This window comes from Copadichromis virginalis, linkage group LG16, assembly GCF_057382275.1.
Source record: "Copadichromis virginalis isolate Kocher_CV1m ecotype Utaka linkage group LG16, C_Virginalis_male_GT1.1, whole genome shotgun sequence".
NCBI lineage: Eukaryota > Metazoa > Chordata > Actinopteri > Cichliformes > Cichlidae > Copadichromis > Copadichromis virginalis.
The window spans coordinates 24,148,903-24,170,499 of record NC_140633.1 but is presented as its reverse complement, the minus strand read 5'-3'; the positions used below and the strand labels follow the sequence as shown (position 1 = coordinate 24,170,499).

Below are 21,597 nucleotides of genomic sequence, written 5' to 3'. Positions count from 1 at the left end.
ATGGAAATGTGTGAGCGGAATCCTTTAAATCCCGGCTATGTTGGTTCTCTGTTAAATTTTGCTCCCCCTGAGTCGTTGTATTTCTCCAACTTGCGCGGTAATGGAGCCCATATACCCGGGCTGCATCAGCTCCCTTACAATAGGAGGGAGGTGTGCACGCTCCCGTGGACTTCCTCAAGTTCGTGCGCGTCTGGGCCAGCGGCACCACCACAGAGCCGCGCCTTCGGAGGCTACTGTCCGCCGTTTTTGTCCAATTCAGTGTCTTTAAACACAAACTCCTCGAGCGGCCACGTCAAGACGCATTTGGAGGAGTCTCCTCGATGCTTTCAGGACACAAGCCAAAAGACAGAGGAGTCTGGCAGTCAAGATGAAGTTTACGCCGGGGATCACGGGGTCCGTTACTCAGCTCTGGACAACCGGTCTCACGGTTCTGCGGCACAGCTTGATCCGGATACAGCAGGTCCACTGAACGTGAACGGCCCCAAACAGGAGGAGAATCCCATTCACACGTTATCCAGTAACCCATGCTCCAGGACGACTTTTGCTCAAGGTTAAGTAGTTACATAATTCTTCAGGCCAGATTCCTTATTTTATCAGCAGTGCTAGCTATTTTACTATAAAACCACACATTTGCAACAATATGGGCATGATCTATGCTTCTGTGTGGCCACTGTGTGGTTCTGTGGCTATAACTAATCTCCTATAAGGTTATTACAACAGGAATGCATACATGTGGCTATGATTTTATTTATTTTTTTGGTCCATGTATACTATTTAAAATGTCCCATAATAACCTTGTAGAGTCCTTTGCATGTGTGAGTCATTCTAATGTCAGGTCTTTTTTTCCATAAGCGCAGCAGATGTGGTTCCTTTTTCTTATGATCTTAATAAAATATGTAAGACGTTAGCCACGCTATAAGCAGCGCATTTGGGACCACTTATTTTCCTTCGCCTTATTTAACTGTGGCTGGAGGTGCTGTTAAAGTTTAAATCTTGTTTGCACCTCTACTCTCTTCAGGTGCCCCGTGGTGCTCGTCGCAAGTGAAAACAAGAAAAAAGAGAAAGCCCTACTCGAAGCTGCAGCTAGCTGAACTTGAGAATGAATTTATGATGAACGAGTTCATTAACAGACAGAAACGCAAGGAGCTGTCAGACAGACTTGACCTTAGCGACCAGCAGGTGAAAATCTGGTTTCAGAATCGGAGGATGAAGAAGAAACGACTGATGATGCGCGAGCAAGCTTTCTCTGCATACTGATGACCTTTGGCCTTGATCCTGAGCATCGCATCAATAATGTAATGTTCTGCGTCCGCACTCCATGTTGCTAAATTGATTCCTCCAGTTGTGTTGGAGGAGTCACTGACTGGAATAATTTCCTATGTTCTTTTTTTTCTTTTCTCGAATGAATGAATCTCAACATTTATCAGCTGCACAGGTGGGAAAGGTGGGTGGACGGAATTGGTGGGCCGGGTTTCGTGTCTACAGTCGTGTCTGTCGTTAGGTCTGGGCGACTAAAGCACTTTGGTGAAGGTCATGGAAATACATTTGTTTTAGTTTAATTTAAATGCGCAGCTTCTGTTACGTTATATATTATACCTTCATCAAAAAGTTCCAGCATATTTGTAGTATAGCCTAACAAATGCAAAAAATAAATTTGCATTGGTGACTGAGACTGAGTAGATTTTTACGCATGCTGGGTCACTTTTGGCTTTAAGATTCTCCAAATGCGCCGTAGGCCACAGCTTCCAAACTGGTCTTAGCCGGCGGATGATAATCAGTCTATAAGCCCACTTGTTTCTCATCCAGCGCAAATATGAGACCAGCTTAAACGGAAATGTGGAACCATTTGTTTTTGTGTCTTTTGTATGACGGCCTTTGCATGTAGTGCAGCATTATTGTAGAAGGCAACAGTCAAGTTCACGTTTACGATGTGTAAAACATTAGCAATAGTCAGCACTGCAAAATATATCTCATGATTGCATGCCCATCCCCTAATTGATGTTATTTAATCAAATGTCTGAATTATCCACCTTTTTTTGTGTAAATCTGTTTAAAGAAGTAATGCGAAACTACTTTTCGCAGCGTATTTGGCGCTAGGAAGTGTTTGAAGCCCGCAAAAAAAGAAAAAGAAAAGAAAAAAGGTTTGTGGATGTGAAACAGTCTGATGGTGTCAAAACGCATAATATCTGTTGTAAATTAAATGTTTATCTTTTTTTGTTGTTGTTGCTAGACCTCTGTATTGTCACAAAAAACGCACATATGTGTGATCTCAAGGTCGCATCAAAGTCATTCTAAAGCGGAAGATTTACATTTTTTGAAAATAAATACGCAGTTATAGTTTATTCCAAACTGGATTTGACTTATTTAATAGCAATTTCAGAATGCATGGTGTTGGTAAGTATAATATGAAGTTATACAAGTTTTTTTTTTTTTTTTTTTTTAAATCAAGGTAAATTGGTTTTGTACTGTGGATGCACCTGGAGATGAATGCATTTGTAAATAAAGATCCTTTAAAAAAGAATCGTGACCAAGTTATTTTGCATCATGATAGATATTTCATATTTATTAGGAATGATATTGGAAAGAAAATGTAACTAAAGACTTCACGCTTGTGCCGTTCACCGTTATTCATATAGCTTCGCTCCAGAGCTGATATTTAGCGTATAACCGAGCACTGATCTGCACCTCTTCCACGCTGCGTCACATAGATTTTAAAACTAAAGTCAGCGTCGTTTGTTTAGGAAATCTCAAAGCCTGCAGATGTAAAAGAACCATGAGAGGGCTGCCTTATGCGAGCGTAATCTTTCTCTAGAAATAAATTGTATCTCTATAAAATGTCTGTAGCATGGAGGAATGTTTTTCTTTTATATCTGCACCTTTAACAGGCTATTATCTCTCTGCTCTCCAGCACTCACTTTAAATTGAAACCCCTCCATTCTGCATTTGGCTTTGGCATTTTATATGCGTAATTCCTCTGCACAGTGGATAACCCAGCAGCATTTCTCACCCACAAGAAAATCTCTGCATGCCAGTTGGAGGTTATTGCGGCTGTAACTAAATGAAATGGATGTAAATCAATATCTCAGCGACATCAAGTGAACTTTCTGCACCAGACAAGTCCATCCGTGCTCATTAGTGGTGCATGTGATATGGCCAAATCTAGCTCTGTCACTGTTTTCATTACCAAAACTCTTCGCTGGTGTTTCCACGGCGGACCTGCAGGTCACAAGTGGTCAGGGTAATTTTAAACGAAGAGAGACCGCGACTCTGCAGGAACGACCAGCCATCAGCAGAGCAGCACACGCGACATTACGGGAGAGTGAATCTATAAATGGTTCCCCTCGTTACATCATTATCACGTCATCATCACCGCATCACTGCAACTATTATGTTTCTGTTAAACTGCAGTCATAAGTTCAAGGAAGTCTGAATAACATTTTAGAGCTATAGTAATTTGTAATGAAACATAAAGATTTTTCCCCTCTCCTTACAGAGTTTCTGGGACTTTGGCATACTTTCAAACCACTGCAATTCATTCTTTTTGCCCTCACTGTTTTGCGGGCCTGTTGTGTGGTGCTTAGAAGCTTAACAGCCAGTTCTCCTTCCACAGAGTATTTCAGACGCCTGCAGTGGGTTTTCTGTGCGTCTCAGACATTGTTTGCTGCTTTATTGGTTTACTGCCTGGCTGCGTCACATAGCTAAGGCTTCCTCTAGATAGTTGGGGTGCCAAAAACAAAGTTAAGGTCAAGTTAGTAGACTGGGTTTCTATTTCTCACAATATCAGAAAAAAAGTCTTATGGAAGTTAGCTTTCGTGTGTCTATTTCAGCAATTGTGTTTCAAGTGGAACCTTTTAATGTTTTGCTTAATGTCACACGCCTTAATTAAACAAGCTGGACAACACGACGTTTAACCTTTTTGTAAATGCTTGGAACTTTAAAGCATCTCGTCTGCAGCCTGATTTGATATCTGAAATTTTAAGCTTAATACAGTCTTACACATTGCAACCTTTCCATGTAATAGAAGACGGCCAAAAAAGACAACCTAAAGCACACAAAACACCAAATTATAGTAACAACTCGTCTTAACTTAAAGTAAGCCATTAGTCTCATACCGCTATCAACTTTTCACTGCAATTATTTAAATTAATTAAATAATTAAGTTATTTATTCATGTGATAGTTACATAGATACAGATGTTTTGACCTCCTAACGCTGTGGAATATAGATGGAAGTAGTTTACTTTGGAACATTTTGCCCTAATTTTGGAAAATATCTTCTAACTGGCTAAAAAGGGATTATTATGAAATGTAGTTAGATTGGATACAGAACAGGACCAACGAGCTCGACTTTAGCCCCAGATAATATTAAAGCTGTCTTTAAGCGAACACCACATTATGTTTGAAGCCCGACAATCGATTAACCTTTAAAAACAATATAAGCCCACAGAGAAGTATGAACTACATTTTTCCTGCATATTTTCCTGCATATATATATATATATATATATATATATATATATATATATATATATATATATATATATATATATATATATATATATATTTCACAACTGCAGTATCACAACTACAATAAAAAAAAACTACATTAAGTGGAGTCATATAAAATAAAATAAAAATCGCCAGGTAATAAGTTAAAAATACAGAAAGAGATGAAACAATAAAGTTATTAATACTTACATAGACAAAAAAATTATTGGAGGAAATTTCATTTATATGAGAGATCCGTTCATCAGTGGTATAAGTTCGTTTTCTCCACCAAGAAGGAGGAAAACACTGCAAGCATGGCTGCCCAGGGGCAGTAAAATGATTTGGCTGCAGAGGCTTGTTGGTGAAAAAGGCTTGGTGGACATCAGCTACACCACAGACGGTCAAAGTCAGTTGTTTTGGACTTGGCAATGCTGGATGTGCTTACCGATTTGTGCTTGCGCTTGATTTATGTTTCTGTGGAAACCAAAAATCAACATTTCTGTGTTTGCAGTAACATTCCATGGGGTTGTTTACTTGTCTGTTTTCAAGTGCATCCATCTGTACTTAAAATTGGGGATTTTTTTTTTGTTTTTTGTTTTAATCAACAGGACCATTTAATGGGCAGATATTTCTAAACGAGTTTTAAAAATGGACTCTGCAATGTAACTGGGGTGTAATATATACAATAATCTATTGCAGCCCAGTCTTGTCGTGGTCTTTTATTTCTTTGTGAAGCCTCAGCTTTTTGTCACCATGGTGAAGGCCAAGAAGCTTGTCAGTGAAACTGAATTCAAACTATTTCCTTCTGGCGTTTCTGTATGTATTTAACTCTACTCAAACCACCATGGTGCACAGTGATTATGCGCAATGAGCCTTAAATGTATTTGCATAAAATCTGACTTGGTGAATCACATATTCCACAGGCTGCTTCTTCTTCTTTTTCTTTTTTTCAGCGCGAGTAGGTACGGTAGCCTTGTTGCCATGCCATTTAAGCTTTGCATTGAGGTTAACGTTAATATTTCCGCTAACTGTTGCCACAAACATATAAAGCCAAAATTTACTGACACCATCACTGCGTATGACCGTCATTACACATCATTACAAGATGAGGATGATGTTGCAGCAAAGCTTTTAATTAAATATTCCAGCGATGGTTCACACATTTCTTCTTTTTTTTTTTCGTGAGCTATAGGGCAAGAAGGCTGGAGAGGAGTTGCCTCTGCAGCCAGAGAGCCAATGGAGTCTCTTGCATGCGCTCACATGAGTTTTTCCGGACAGTTTTTAATGACTGATATTGATGTATGGTAATTTCTTAGCTGGATCACATGACACAATTACCTCAAGAATCGATCAAGATGTATTGCAGGTCTGCCTACGTTTCCGATTTTTTCTCCCTGGCGGGGTCTTTCCACACGCCTGTGGTGCTATAGATGGACAAAGTTTAACACAGCAAAGCTGCCAATTCTTTCCTCTGTTGCAGAGAGGAAAACTGAAGAGGAGATATGACGGAATATGATGATCGCAGCTGTGCGTCAAATATGTTTTTACCGAGCTGCACTTATTACGTTTCGTCGCCCGATTTTACATCAGTCTCCTCCTTTCTACCCCAGACGACTTCGTGTCAGATTAATTTCCCCTATTCTTCCAACATAGCTCAAGTCCAACCTGTTCGAGAAGTCGCTTTCAGGGATTACGGACTGGACCATCCCAAATGGCACTACAGGGGCAATTACACGTCTTACTACTCAACGGACGAGATAATGCACCGGGACTTAATCCAGTCCTCCAGCAGCAGGGCGGATGTGATATTCAAAAACGAGTCCTTGTATGGCCACCACGGAGGGACAGGCTCGCCTTGCAATTTCTTTACCAGCGTGGGTCGAAATGGGGTTCTTCCCCAGGGCTTCGACCAGTTTTTTGACACTCCTAACTCGGACAAGCCTAACGCGGAGCTCCCCAAACAAAAGACAGACTATAACGTTCCGGGTGATGCTGCGAATAACAATCAGGCTGTGACCAAAGTAGAACAACACAAAGCTGATCAAACCGGGAACGTCGACGAGGACTCGTCCTCCAACTGCAGCGACAAGATCAACCAGCAAAGTAAGTCAGTAAGGATATACTCCTATGTGTGTTAGACATAAGATGAACAGTCCAGACTTTTGAGGGTCTGGACTGCGCCATTTCCACCGCCGTGACCGTGCAGGGTTATATGCTTCTTTATAAGCATGCAAAAGCTTTTATATCCCAATAAGATTTACTTTACGGTTGTAAAGGTATTTACAATGGGAGACCGTTAAGTAACCATACTTAAAGGCCTCCTTGTGTCCAATAATAATACCTTGTTGCCAGGTTTGATTTGTTTTGATAGGACATTAGAGGAATTTTTTGTGACTCTATATTTTATATTTTAGTGCTGTGCAGATATAGAAATACAGTGAGGAAATGCAGACTGGGATGTAGTGGAAAGTAACCAAACACCAACATGTAGATGATCATTTGCGCAATATTGACTAATTTTCACGGGAATACCTGTGTTGGTTATTTCAGTCTACGCTCGTGTGTGTGTGTGTGTGTGTGTGTGTGTGTGTGTGTGTGTGTGTGTGTGTGTGTGTGTGTGTGTGTGTGTGAGGAAGTTTTTTTTCGGAAATAAAGAAGTAAATCTATTAATCTGCTCTCTTTGCTATATTTCACATTTGGGAATTTTGGCATTTGATGTAAAATCTGGGAAAACTTTTTTTTTGTCTTCCACAGGTTCATCAACCAAGTCCAGGAAGAAGAGGTGTCCCTACACCAAATACCAAATCCGAGAACTTGAACGAGAGTTTTTCTTCAATGTGTACATTAACAAAGAGAAGCGACTCCAGCTGTCCAGGATGTTAAACCTGACAGATCGGCAAGTGAAGATTTGGTTTCAGAACAGAAGAATGAAAGAGAAAAAGCTAAACCGCGACCGTCTACAGTATTTCACTGGGAATCCTTTGTTCTGATACCTGGCATGTCACACACAGACACACTCACACACGGAGGAAAAATCGCAAACACTTTTCCAAGTGGCTTCATGGTCAGCTGTGATTAACAGTTGATTTCACAAAAATCTGGCTTTAAAAAATTAATTTGCCAATATTTTGTATCATTCGAATTTTTGCACCAACTCTTGCGTTTATTTGTATTCTCATATTTTTGCGTTATCGGTAGCAGAAATTTCCGCAAATTGCGAGCCGTGCTTCGAAATAATTTATATTAAATATATGTAGGCTTCTTTCTTCTCTGAATGTATATTTGTAAGGCGCATGCAATGCAAATTGTGGTGTGAATAAAAGTACGAAAATAAATATGCTGTCACGAAACCGATCACAAGGAAGTTTTACAAAAAACTAAACTAAACTAAAAAAAACTTTACATCAGGAAAGATTTCGGAATAATTTAGGCGCTTGCAGTACTGTAATGTCCCGTTATTTCCTTTGCTTTGAAACACTTGATTGTTTACTAAACCTTGAACCGTCTAGACACTATAATAAAAGTAGCTGTAAATGTCTAAATAGGGGGCTATTGGACTTTGGTGTCCCAACCCCCAGACCACATGAGGACTGATTCTCCTTCCTGTCTTAAAGTACTTTAACTCCAGGCTAGAAATGCTTTGAGAATTTCTGCGCATCGTTTCCATATTTAGCTCATGCTGGCATATTGGGGCACTTGCAACTAAAGAAATGGAAGACAATGGAAAATATTGTAACCAGGCCGGTCTTCTAGAAGGATAAGTATTTCTTTTTCATGTTTCTCTCCTTTTGCAGTATTATAAATTGGATATATGTTTCTTTGATGGCTCTGAATCTGCGAAGAAGAAAGAAACGCAAAGTGAGCTTATAGCACGAAATTTGTACGATCTTCCTTGTGTAGGTAAGGCGATTCCATCTTTGTGTAGCTTCACCATACACGAACCATCAAGCTGCCTCTGCAAAAAGTGAAAATTTTTTTAATTCCATAAAAATATAAGGTGCTGTATATCCTTCTTTCCCTTTTTTTTGTAACCAGTAGGGGGGACGAACTAAATAAATGCACCAATTTCGGACAAAACAGCCGCTTTATTGATAATTCATTTGTTAAAAGATAGGCGATCGCTCATTTATGCAACAAAAATTACTCCCATTTTTTTAGTGTCAGAAAAAGAAAACCTCTATAGATTGATTTTTGCTAATTTAGTACCACCTGGGTTACATTTACCGTTTTCCTCCCCAAAAGGATATTAGAAAACTGAGGTTTCATTAAGCATTTAGAAGGGTGCTCAGCTTGTCCTGCAGTGCAATTGCATTACCAACTGTGAGGGGCGTTTCACTTCAATTCTCAATGTAGCCACAAGAGGGCACTCTCAGTTTTTACAGCCATGCAGTCAATTTAGCATCAACCCCACATGAAAGCCTGTCAGTGAGGGAATAATCAGTTCAGCAAGCTGTTTGTTTACATTTCTATTTTAATTATTACTTCTTCCAGTCCACTAAATTCAGCATGGTTTGCATGTTGCTGTTTTTTTAATTTAAAGACTCATTCCCTTCAAAGTATTTAATCCTCTTTTTTAATGAACTGATAAAAAAACACCGACAAAACGAGAGCCTTGAGTTTCCTTAAAGAAAATAAGAACACTGTTAATCAGAGAGCGCATTACATTTTGCTAAATGCTTCTCTGAAGGGATGAAATTCCTCATGAGTTTCATGAAAACAGCAAACACAATTTCAAATAATTGTCATGCGTATGGAAATGACACCAGGAATTTAATTCTGTTCTGTTTCTTTGTTTGTGATCCGCATCATAAAGGCTTAGACCTTTACCTGAGGGCCGCATGGGCCTGAAGCCCAGTAATATCTCATGTTTATGCTAAAAGGAGCAGTGAATATTGACCCACATTTGCTATATATGTATTTCTGTTCAAATATATATATGTATATGTAACATATATATGTAACGTTTGTTTCTTTTATTTTCATTGTCAAATTCTCGTCTATTTGAGTCTAGCTATTTACTTTGAAAAAAGGTACAGGTACTCCGAATAAAGACCGAGTATTGTCGCAGTTTTTAAGCTTTCTTGTTTTGCTTGTAACTAAAATCAGCCAGTATTTTTTTTCTTGTTTTTAGATTTTTTCTTCGTTTTTTAAATTTACGCGCTCTACTCCAATGTTTTAAATACAAGTGAATCTCTTGTTATTTTCTTTAAATTATCACTGGTAATATTTCCACTGTTCACAAGACTAATAATGACAGCAATGATGTCAACGAGTGTACGTATCCTTCGGACCATTTGACTTAAAAATATATTTTGGATCAATGTGATGTATAAATTGTTGATTTTGCCTGAAGAACATACTGGCTTCCAAATGAGTTTTTTTTTTATTGTATGTTAAAATGTTATCTTTGCAACATTATTGGAAACATGATAATTAAAAAAGAGAAAAAATATATATCCATTATCATTTGCCTCATTTAACTGTTGTAAAGCTTTATTTAAATAGCTATAACTGCTGCATATGGTATTCTAGGTTTTTCTTTTTTGACAATCCCGTTTGCATAGCACACGTGTTTGTTTACAGCCAACTATAAATATCGAAGAGCCTTAAAGAGAGCCAAACGGACGTTACACATCTTCTCTTACACACTGTATAATTATTTCAAGCTTGTGCCATTACTATCAAACACATAAGGATTCCCAGTGTTACACTTTTTTGTAAAGGCCGTTAGAGTCAGTGGCAATTACTGGCATGACCTCTGATTTGTGATCATGAATAATTTCGTGGACAGTGTTTTTTTTCCTCTCTAGTTTAACAGGCAGTACACGTTTGCCTTCCTTACGAGCGAAAACACTGAGGTATTTAGAGAATACTGTGACTGTGAGCACAGCCACGGTCAAGCAAGTCATTTCGAACTCTGCTTCTGAGCGTCAAATACGTTAAACGAAAGCACAGATATGATAATCCTGGAGAAATAGCTTCATGGATTAAGTGTGAAGTGTGTAATAACGACTGCGAAAGCTATAACGTTGACCTTCACGTTTTTACCAGTCTGTGAGTTCAATTTGTTAAAGGTATGTGTCCACCTTTCACATCATCTTATGGATCTTCTGGGTATTTTAAAAGCTGATATCTTCCAGGAAATCGTTTCCTCTTTAATAGAGAGATTCTGTGCACCTTAATTGAAAAACATCAACAACAATAAGCCTTTCATAAATTGTCAAATCATAATGAAAAAAGACCAAAATTTAAATAGATGAAAGGAGAAAGCGTTACATTTATATTTAGTTTATTCTTTTGTTACATATTTAATACAAATACAATCGAGACATATGCTGCATATATGCAGGGAAAGCACTCTTAATAATTACAGCGGGTGAAGTGTGAAAGGTTAAATAAAAATATAATCAGCAGAGCTGCTAAATTTTTTCCAAATAGTCTGCAGTTGTCGCCTATGCGCCATGCAGGCACCCCCACCCCCCTCCCCATACACCTACACACACGCACACCTACACACACACACACACACACTCTCTCTCTCTCACTCTCTCGAGAATGTCTTCCACACAAAGAGACACGCATATTCTTCAAGTTGGTGCACTGATAAACACTTAAACACTTCAGAGCGCGTCTGTCGTTATAAATCTGAGACTAGATTGAAGGCGAGCAGTTTTTGTTGGGATTCAAATGGTCCTTTCGACGCATTTCTTTCAATTTCGCGAATAAGTCTCCAAGTCCCGCGATGCCCATTGGTAACGTGCGCGACTCTCTGCAAAAACCAATTTCAAGTCCGTGTTGTAGGTGTCGCTGTTGACCACGTCTGCATCCGCAGTGCGAGTGTGTGCAGAGAGAGGAGGCTGCGTCTCAAGGCCATTTTCAAATCTCATTGGTGGGCTTGTCATGTGGTTGGGAGGCATCCTGACTTACAGATTGTTTTTCCTAGATATGTCAGCTTACAAAGGACACCTCTCTCCTCCTAAGAACTTAAATTCAAAAAATGTCCTTCTCCAGTAGCTCTCCTGTGGCAAATACATTTTTAGTGGACTCTTTAATTGGTGCTTGCAGGACGGACAGCTTTTACTCCAACAGCAACATGTACATGCCGTCTGGCTCAGAAATGGGAACTTACGGAATGCAAACCTGTGGACTCCTGCCGTCTTTCGGCAAAAGAGGGGAGGTCAACCACCAAAATATGGGCATGAACGTCCACTCGTACATACCTCAGATAGATAACTGGACTGATCCGAGCAGACCCTGCAGAATAGAGCCTCCCAATCAGATGTCAAACTGTACATTTTCACAGAGCATAAAGGAAGAGAGTAATTGCTGCATGTACTCCGATAAGAGAGTACAAAAAGTCAACTCTTCAGAAGTCCCCGCATATTCTAACGTTATTCCTGAATCGTGTCCGGTCGATGGTCCCGAGATCCCGGTTCCCGGCTATTTCAGACTGAGCCAAACTTATGCGAACGGGAAGCATCAGGAAAACTACTGCCATGAAGCACCGAGTCCAAACGCGACACTGATGCAGCTCAGCCGGGTCACCCCGAAACCGCAGCCCTCGTCGGCATCTTCTAATTTCTCAGAGGTGGATAAAAAAATTGAGGACGCTTCGCAAAACCCGGAAACCGCAAGAACGCCGGTCCCCGTAGAAAGCCCGGATCCCAAGTCGGGCTCGGAGGAGAAAAACTGCTCAGTGGAAGCGCCTGTGTCCAGTCCTGAGCTGCTACAGAAGGAAGGGAAAGGTGGGTTGGCTGTAATGAAAGCTTTTATCTCGTGGCGCGGTGCTGAGAAGGCTCCAGCATCATAAAACCAAGTATAAAACACAAACAACCCTAAAGTCGTAATGTTTAATGAGAGTCTTTCTCAGGTTGCACTGATAGGCAACAGAGAATGGTTTTACCATGCAGCATGAAGCCTATGTCCTCCTGTTCTTTGGATATTTAAAGTATATGCATAGTTTTTTTTATGCATAATCTTGTCTTATGTGAGCATATTGCACAGCTTTCATAAATTGAAGCGTTAAATCAAGCTCCACTGATTAATTCTAACATCTGTTTGGCAAATGTGTGAACTTTTAAGTTTTGGAAAAAGATGAAAAATGATGAGGAGAAATCTCACCCTAATCCCAATCCAGTTTTGACAATTTGCAAAATTAGTAAAATATGTCAAATTCCTTATGAAATCTTACACGATTCATATTAATTCACCATTTAAATCAGGATTTACAGAAAAAAATCAGACCATATACACACGTATTCCTCGTGTGCGGGTTGATCATTTGGGGTTTCATTTCATTTTTGTTTTATTAGTGATGGCATGTGAGTGACTAATAACAACCCATGCATTTTATTTATTCAGGGAAATGTTGTGCGTTATTTCCCAGAGGTGAAATCCAAAGCAACTGATGAGCTTTTTGTTCGAGAGGACGCTCAGTGCGTCGCTAAAAGAATAAAAAATAAATAAATAAAAAATAAAACTCTGATCTCTCTGATTTGAATCCCTGCAGACTGCAAGAGTGACACTCTCACAAACAACTGGCTGACAGCAAAAAGTGGGAGAAAGAAAAGGTGCCCGTACACAAAGCACCAAACCCTGGAGCTGGAGAAAGAGTTTCTCTTCAATATGTACCTGACCCGAGAGCGCCGCCTAGAGATCAGCAGGAGCGTTAACCTGACCGACAGGCAGGTCAAGATCTGGTTTCAGAACCGCAGGATGAAGCTGAAGAAAATGAACAGGGAAAACCGCATCCGTGAACTGACCTCAAATCTCACCTTTTCGTGAGGCTGCATGTGTTAGCTGTCTTTCCTCCTCCTCGTCCTTCACATATTGATGCTTCGCTGGCATTGGACATTTATCTCAAAATCAACAAAACTGTGACTGTATTGCCAATCTTAGTATTTTTTTATTTGTATTATTATTATTATTATTATTTTGCGTGGCGTCCTGTATTTGTTTTGTTTCATCACAGGGTAACACTTTGTGGTCTTAAATTATTGGAGGGTGCTTCTCTTCTACTAAAAAGACATGGGTATCCGGCCGAGCTGTGGAAAAGGTTACTCTATTTCAGTCATGAAAGCACATTTATTGTCGTCTAGTGCAACATTTGTTTAAGAGTAAGTGCAAGCCGTGTGCTCGATAGTGAAATGTTTCTATGGGCTTTAAAGTGATGGAAAAAATACAGAACAAAACAATGTCAATCTGTGAATTTATTGCATGTTTGTGGCATGTATCTTGCAATAAATATATTGTCAAAGGATCTTGTTTTAGATTTGTCCGTGCTACACGGTCTCTGCTCGGCAAATAGCCTGCCTCAGTTTTAGCAGCACTGTGAGTATCCGAAATTAATTTGCACTGACGCAAGCATTGTTTTCCTTCAAAAAACAGTCCCATTCCGAGCAGGAAAAGGCAAGAAAAAGAACAATTTCCTCCAAGCTTGTTGCACAAAACAGCAGGCAAAACAGTGTGAACGCGTCCCTCATTTGTGTTTCCAGTTTCGCCAAAGGTTTGTAATTATGCCGCAACTTCATCTGAAGACGAGCCGAAACAGTAATCTTCTTAAATTCAGAAAATATATTCTCACGCTCATTTACGCGTAGGCTACTCGAGGAAGGCAAATTCTGGCTAAAAACGACTTAAAAATAAAATCTAAGTAAAATTAGTATGAATAACAAGATAGAATTCCTTTAAAGTCTATTTGGATGCAAAAGAAAAAGCTCAGCAAAATCATGCGAAGATGGCTGATTGTGTAATGGAATAAAGTTGGTTTAGCTTTTGCGTGCAGGCCTGTTTATAATTAAACTCACTGCCTATAAGGAATAGAGGACGGAGTAAATTACTTTCGGCTCTCCCTTTCTTCGTGGCGAAATCAGCCTTCATTTTCATCTACAAAATAACTTCGTGTGGCCTTCTTAGCTTGCCACAAATCTTTTTCAAACGTCTGATAACGTAACACAATTTCTGATCCCCTCCTCAGATTTGACCTAGTTCTTATCTCCAAGTGTTCACTGAAGGTCGAGACATTCTGCCTTACACAGTGCGAGAAAATGACATAGTGAAAAAAGTAGGTAAAAAAGTAGAAGAAGAAACATGGCAAGATGTGCAGGCTATTAGTGCTAAATTACACCTTTCAGAGAGCAATACACACATGGACTCCTCCAAGACTTTTTTTTATTGACGGCGTGTATAATCACACGCACCTCGTAAAACATTTATTGATACATTATTACTCTCCTTTCAATGAATATAATAATTTCACGACTGCTGCTGTTTCCGCCTCAACTTAAAAAAATTAAACCAACTCAGAAAATACGTTTCCTTGCCAAAATATTAACAATGGATACACCGCACTGTGAGCTGAAATGGCGTCTTTTTTATTTTACAACATGTTATTACATCTATTTTACGAGGACTCTGTAAGTCCATAAACCATTTTACTGGGATTGAGGGTATCGGGACAGGACGATATTAGAAGAGCTTTTTCCCCCTTGAAGGATTAAGACAGAAGGAATCCGTGTTTTTGGACGCCGTGTGTGCTTTTTGGTGGAAATGTTTCTTACTCCTTTAAAAAACAGAACAACAGACTGTAGGTTTTGTTGAAACATCCTCACATCTTCATTAAAAAAGGGGCATTTTATTTGAGCGTTAGTTTTCTCCCACTAGTCACATCAGAATGGGCTTTTTATTATTTGAGAAATGAAAAGCTAAATTAAACCTGACGAAAAAAAAGGGGGGGGGGGGGGGGTGAGCAAGGGCAGGATTGATTTACTCGCTGTATTGGTAAATATGACCACGTGATCTATGTAACCAATCCCTGTAGATGCGGGCCAGCAAAAATACTATGATTGTTCATAAAGGGAAGCTTCCCGTAACAGTGCAACCCTTATTATATGAGTAGGAAGCCATCAAAAATGTCTTCCAGTGGCACTCTCAGTAACTGCTATGTGGACGCTATAATGGGGCAGGAGCCGGAGGATGTGTACGGTGCTCGCTTTATTCAGGCTCCACACGCGATGACCCCGAGGCCGTCAGGTGCTGGGGACAACGCAGACTTTTCCTCGTGTAATTTTGCACCGAAATCCGCTGTTTTCTCGCCGTCCTGGTCCTCAGTTCATCCTCAGGGGATTTATCATCCATATGTGCACCACCACCACCAGTCCCATCTGCCTGCGTCGGACGGGAGATACGTTAGCGTCCGACCGTGGATGGACCCCATTTCGAACCACGTTTCGTTCGCCGGATTCCCCTCCAGCAGTCGGTCGTACGGGACAAAGCCAGAGGTCTTGCCAGCTAAATCTTCAGATTGTGACACGTTGGAAGCGGAGGCTCGGCCGCTTGCTGGCGAATTCACGTGTGGAGTATCGGAGTGTCCAGAAAAAACAACCAAAGAACACAGTGGAAGTGAGCTTTCGAGCCACAGCGAACCCAAAGAGGAAAAACAAAAACTTGACCCAAGTAAGTAAACGAAATAGCCGGTGCTGATTTACAACCTTAAGAACTGTATGAGCCGGGTGTGTAAAACTGGAGGTTTTACTAACCTATAAAAGTGTCTCGTACTATACTGTTGCTCCGAAAGGGGAGAACCCGCCCTACAAGGGTTATTGCAGGGATCCTAATGTTTTTCATGTCACGGGACACCCGAAATAGATACACAACTTAATATTTCGATAAGACTGCATCTAAAGAGACTTTATACCTAAGTACAGATCTATTCCCCTCTGTTGGTGCACGGGGGCAATCGGTACAAACAGGAAATCATGTAATCGAAATAGTCCTCTTTGGACATAACAGGCAACAGTTCTCATTTTCTTTTGCTTCAATGAAACCGACCGCAAGTCTCTGAGCCCCATTAAGTAAAAACAATGGCTATGGTTTATTAAAGGTTACAATAAAAAGGGGAAAAACCAAACAACTAATCACATGTGTATTTACTTTATGTGTCTTTAGGTAACCCTGCAGCAAATTGGATTCACGCACGCTCGACGAGAAAGAAGCGATGTCCCTACACAAAATATCAGACTTTAGAGCTAGAGAAGGAGTTCCTCTACAACATGTATTTGACAAGAGACCGGCGCTATGAAGTCGCTCGCATACTCAGTTTAACGGAGAGACAAGTGAAGATCTGGTTCCAGAACAGGAGGATGAAAATGAAGAAGATGAACAGAGAGAGGAACGGCAAGGAGCAGCTATAAGTCCGGTGCTGGTGCCGTTTCACACATTCTGACGTTTGTACCAAGGAAGCCATGTGAACAATTATAATGATTTTTGATAGGAGCCTCCTTAGCCATTTTATTATTTTAAATCTTATTATTATTATTATTATTATTATTTTTAACATTTATTAAGTGTCAGCGTTCTGGGGTTATTTGGCCAAATATGCATCACACGTGCAAAAAATTTGCCTTGATGAGACCCACAGAGGATTTGTCGAACAATGTTTCAAGCCAACTGAAAGTTTTACGCAACAAAGTGGGATGTTTACGCAGCAGGAAACATGTATGTGTATTGCTGTTATTTGGAGTTGTGTGTATAAAAAGAATTCAGAGCAACTACTTCGACTGCTGTCTATGTCACTACACACACGGGACGCAGTTTTAGTAAAGCCAGAATTTACCCAGTTTTAACGACATTTTGCTTAAAATCTTTGTTTTTAAAACCTCCTAAATTATTTTTTAAGCTTTCATAAAGTTCATGACATGGTGCCATGTTTAGGAAAGGAAAAATCTCCCTTTAGTCTAAATCAAAAATAAATGCATAAAGATTTTATCCTTTATTCGTATTTTTGACATGTTGACGTAAGCACCTTGCTCTTTAATTTATTTGTATTAGACCAAAGCATATCCCCTAAGGCCTTACTTATCCAAATGCGGTTTATCGAGGCCATGTAACCTAATAGAGAACAGCACTATTTAACATAATATTAAATATGTAATGGCTGGATGTTCTTATTAGCAGCCCACATATTAAAATTATATTAACCCCCCACTAAATATTATTTAAAACATCTTTAAAAATAACTTTAAAAAACGGAAGATTTTAGTGTTTTTTTGAAAAGTAGTGCTCCAAGTCATAAAATGTTTGCTATTGGGAGAGGTGTTGCGGCGAATTTCCAATTTATGGTCCAACTTGTACGAACAATTACTTTAAAGCAGGAAGAACCGCGGTCCAATAAAGCTATAGAAATGGCTAGACGTCTGGCCTAAATTATTTTATGGGCCTGGCCAGTAATTACGCTCTCCTTTGAAAAACCCTTTTTCCTGGGTGTTTGCGTCTGTTGCTGACAAACAGAGTGTAGACACTTTTCCATGGGGTGTCTGGTCGATGAATTGTTTTAGAGGAAATCACCCCCCACCTTAATGGTCACGTGTATTCATCAATTGCACTTCCCACCGATGGGAAAAAAAACTTAACTTTGACTGCTGTGTGGTGCAGTCTTATCTTCTGATGGGACTGTGTACTGAAATGGTCAAGAAGAGCACGTGTCTTAATTGTACTTTACGGGCAGGAGCTAACACGCTTTGTTTTTCTTTGTTCTTAAACCACCTTCAGTGGAACTTGTTGATTAAAACAGGAATCCAGAAAGTTGCAGATCTAAAAGCAATCTGTTTACCTTTACTGGAGCTTCAGGGCCCCTGGAAAGAATACCGGGAGCGCTAGAGGGCGATGTTGTCCTTTAAGTCTCAGCTAAAGCAGCCTATTCACAGCTGGAACACGTAGACAAGGCAAGGTCCATACCATTGTCCATGTTTTTACTGATTTATATCATAAACGTCTTATGCCCTGATGAACGTGTGTGAAGAAGAGCGCTCTACTTTTAATAGTTCCAAAACCTGAAAGCCCCATTTTTCTAATCGGTTATTGCAGCACCCTTATACTGATTTTGAAATCTCCTGACAGCTCCCAGGCCCCATATTTCAGCAATATGTCACACATTTGCACAAAGGAGAAGCCAAATTTAATCGTTAGAGGGAAGGCTTTCTGAAGGCAGAAGCAGACCCAGCCCACCGTGTAAATGCAGAGAAAATAACAACAGAGACACTGATCTTTCACAGATGGTTTTTTCCTTTAAAGGGCATGTCTCTGAGCCTCGTCGTTTTATTATTATTAGCCTGCTATTGTTATTGTTAAATAACCAGCGAAGTAGCCTGTCGTTTTTAGACTGTCCCACAGTGTCCTGCTTGTTGTAAGATAAGATAAGATAAGATAACCTTTATTAGTCCCACACGTGGGAAATTTGTTTTGTCTATTTGTTGTGATACTATTAATAATATTACTACTACTTAAAATGTAAACTGTAGTGCTTTCTGTTTCACAAAGCTCACATTAAAATAAGTAATTACAGTTTAAAAATGGCGTCAATTCACTGACAATAAAACACACCAAGTACACTCAGATTTAGCTTTCTTTTTATATATAAATCCAAGTTGTTTTGCTTTATTTTTACACCTTACACTCATTTCGTGAAATAAAATGCAGCTTATCCTTCTTCTGCTGTTTGTGCGTTTTAGCGCAGTTATGGAGCCATAAAGAGATGTTGCAGCACATACTGCTGTGAGCATCACTTTAGTAATCACTATTGAAACGGCTGAACACACGTTCAACTTGGTTGTTGTTTTTTCTTTTTTTGAGACTACACTGTTTACACACACGAGGAATGGATCGAATTCTGTCTCTGCAAAGGAAGCTGCTTACCCTTTAAATAATGCGAATAGTTAGAGACCGTACTGGTTCAATTACTGGTTCAAAGGAGAATAATAGACCTAGAAGGAGCATGGGAGTAACATTTTAGTACGTCTGTCCGTCTGACGTTATTGTGTACAGTCACTACAGCAGGACAAAAACAACAGAATATATATATATATATATATGTGTGTTCTGTGTGTGTACATACTGTGAACAGGGACAGTTTTTTTAGTGAGCACTGCATGCAGACTTTTCCCGTATTAATGTTATGCGTGTAGGCCAAGATAATCAGGGCAATTTAACATAAAAAAGAGTAAAACGTAAAGTGATAACTTTATTAGAAAAAACGACGTAAGACACATAATACACCTTTTTATTTTATTTTATTTTATTGTTGGGAGAACTGTGTGCGCATTAAAAAAAACGAAGAAAAGAAGAAGACGAAAAGAAAACAAATGTGATGTATGAGTTTTAAAGTTCGCTTGTCAGGAATGAATTTTAATGTCTCCTCTCCCCCACTCGTCACAATATAATTTTAGATTTTTAATATGTTTTTTTTAATGATGTATTGTTATAAATATGCTTATGAATTTAACCGCTTTTGTTTTCATAGCGACTGCAACGAAACAAGCATAGAATATGACTATATATTCTAGATCCTATTCAACAGATCCTGGACGTTACACGGTGTTTCTATGAGAATAGAGCTGCGGATGAATATAGAATGACAATGCGGAGGAACACTAAATGACACTTCTCCAAAAGCGAATGAAACACTGCGGTTTGATAAAAGTGTGGGTAGGCAGCCTCTGGCTGGTCAGGAGTAATGTGACGAGGAATTTGTAGCTCAGAATGGGTCACAAAGACAGATAGAGTCAGTGTGCTTGGCAAATAATGACACAAATGTGCCTGTAAGCATTAACTTAGTTCACCACCCTTTTTAATATTTAGTTTCTTGAAGGCAGACTTTGACATGATTCCAGGATCTGAATTTATGTCTCTGAGAAAATCAGTGTCGGCCTATCAATAAGCATGCAGCACTAAACCTGTCAGTGAAAGCCACTTGGCAAAAGAAGGAGAAAAAGAAGAAGAAGAAAACGATTTTTAAACTTTGCAAAGCCCTAATTGTCGTTTGCAGAATAACTGATATGTGATTGATTCATTTATATAAATGTATATTATGTGGCATGCCGAAACGCTTAAAGTCGTGCAACAAGATATATGTTGGGCGCAAACAAAGAGGCGCCGACATACAGTGAAAAAATGACATTGATATGCCCCATATGTGTGTGTGTATGTGTGTCTGTCTGTGTGTGTGTGTGTGTGTGTGTGTGTGTGTGTGTGTGTGCCTGCATAGATAGATAGATAGATAGATAGATAGATAGATAGATAGATAGATAGATAGATAGATAGATAGATAGATAGATAGATAGATAGGTTAAAAGTACAGTAAAAATGCATCAGTCTATTTCCCTCCAAAAGAAAGGCCTTCAAGTATAGTCTACATTACAGTAACGTCATAGTCGCAATGCAATGTGATTTAACAAATCCTGAGGTCTTGCATCTTTCTCCCTCTTTCACAGGGACACACGCGGGGAGAGAGAAAGGAAAGGGAGCTATAAGACAGGAAACCAGAGCCATTGCTCGGGCTAGCCTAACTATAAATCGCACGATGCTTTCTCTGGCGTGCCACCAGATGAACGAGAGTGAAATACATGAAATTCCTCTTTGGTGCAGTCGTAGACACATGTGCAGAGACTGCATGCAGTTGCAGTATTTAGGTCTTTAAGTGTCGAGTTTCAATTACACGAAAAAACTTTCACACCATAGTGTATCTCTGTCTCTAATAATAAACAACAGCTGGCCTGTAAGAGGGTGGGAAAAAGCCGTTGATATGCAATATCATTTGGAAACACAAAAGTCCCGCATCCGTTGAAAATCTGTCCTCTAGGACAATGACTGAACATCCACGGGAAAAGGCCGGCGACAAAGCATTAGACTTTTAATGAGGGAAAAAAGGTGTAAATTATACTTGCTGGTTTTATTGTGTGGCGTTTTCCTAGCATCTGCTGCACAGGCCGTGAACTCACAGATGAGAAATAAAATAAAATAAAGGCACAAAGTTGTTCTGTATTTTATACAAGAAATATTTGGTTTCTCAAAAGATTTTGTTTCGTAAAATCTCCAGTTTCTGCAAAACGTTAAACATCAACGTGATCTATGGCAGATTATGCATTTTAACACTGTAATATCCAAACCTCGGATCAGTTTGATTTTGCCAAATATTTAATAATAATAAAAAAGATTAATCTCATATACTTAATCAGACTCGTTTCTTAGTTGTTCTGTACACTTTGCATGAAGTTTTAGATTTTTGAGTGATGCAAACGACGACAGAAAAAAAACAACAGGGGAAAAGCTCTTGCTTG

The 21,597-nt window shown here is 39.4% G+C and overlaps 4 protein-coding genes across 4 annotated transcripts; all 4 read left to right on the top strand.

Annotated features, from left to right (window-relative positions):
* Nucleotides 1–2,504, top strand: hoxd12a (homeobox D12a). Its single transcript, XM_085435163.1, has 2 exons — nt 1–550; nt 1,019–2,504. The coding sequence occupies exons 1-2, from the start codon at nt 1–3 to the stop codon at nt 1,255–1,257; spliced, it is 789 nt and encodes a 262-aa protein (XP_085291289.1). The 3' UTR covers nt 1,258–2,504.
* Nucleotides 2,505–5,973: 3,469 nt separating this feature from the next.
* hoxd11a (homeobox D11a) lies at nt 5,974–9,909 on the top strand. Its single transcript, XM_085433958.1, has 2 exons — nt 5,974–6,589; nt 7,241–9,909. The coding sequence occupies exons 1-2, from the start codon at nt 5,989–5,991 to the stop codon at nt 7,474–7,476; spliced, it is 837 nt and encodes a 278-aa protein (XP_085290084.1). The 5' UTR covers nt 5,974–5,988; the 3' UTR covers nt 7,477–9,909.
* Nucleotides 9,910–11,282: 1,373 nt separating this feature from the next.
* On the top strand, nt 11,283–13,733 carry hoxd10a (homeobox D10a). The gene is made up of 2 exons (XM_085435161.1): nt 11,283–12,231; nt 12,996–13,733. Exons 1-2 carry the CDS (start codon nt 11,484–11,486, stop codon nt 13,268–13,270), a joined length of 1,023 nt encoding a protein of 340 aa, XP_085291287.1. The 5' UTR covers nt 11,283–11,483; the 3' UTR covers nt 13,271–13,733.
* Nucleotides 13,734–15,309: 1,576 nt separating this feature from the next.
* On the top strand, nt 15,310–17,162 carry hoxd9a (homeobox D9a). The gene is made up of 2 exons (XM_085435160.1): nt 15,310–15,940; nt 16,433–17,162. The coding sequence occupies exons 1-2, from the start codon at nt 15,376–15,378 to the stop codon at nt 16,675–16,677; spliced, it is 810 nt and encodes a 269-aa protein (XP_085291286.1). The 5' UTR covers nt 15,310–15,375; the 3' UTR covers nt 16,678–17,162.
* Nucleotides 17,163–21,597: the final 4,435 nt, after the last annotated feature.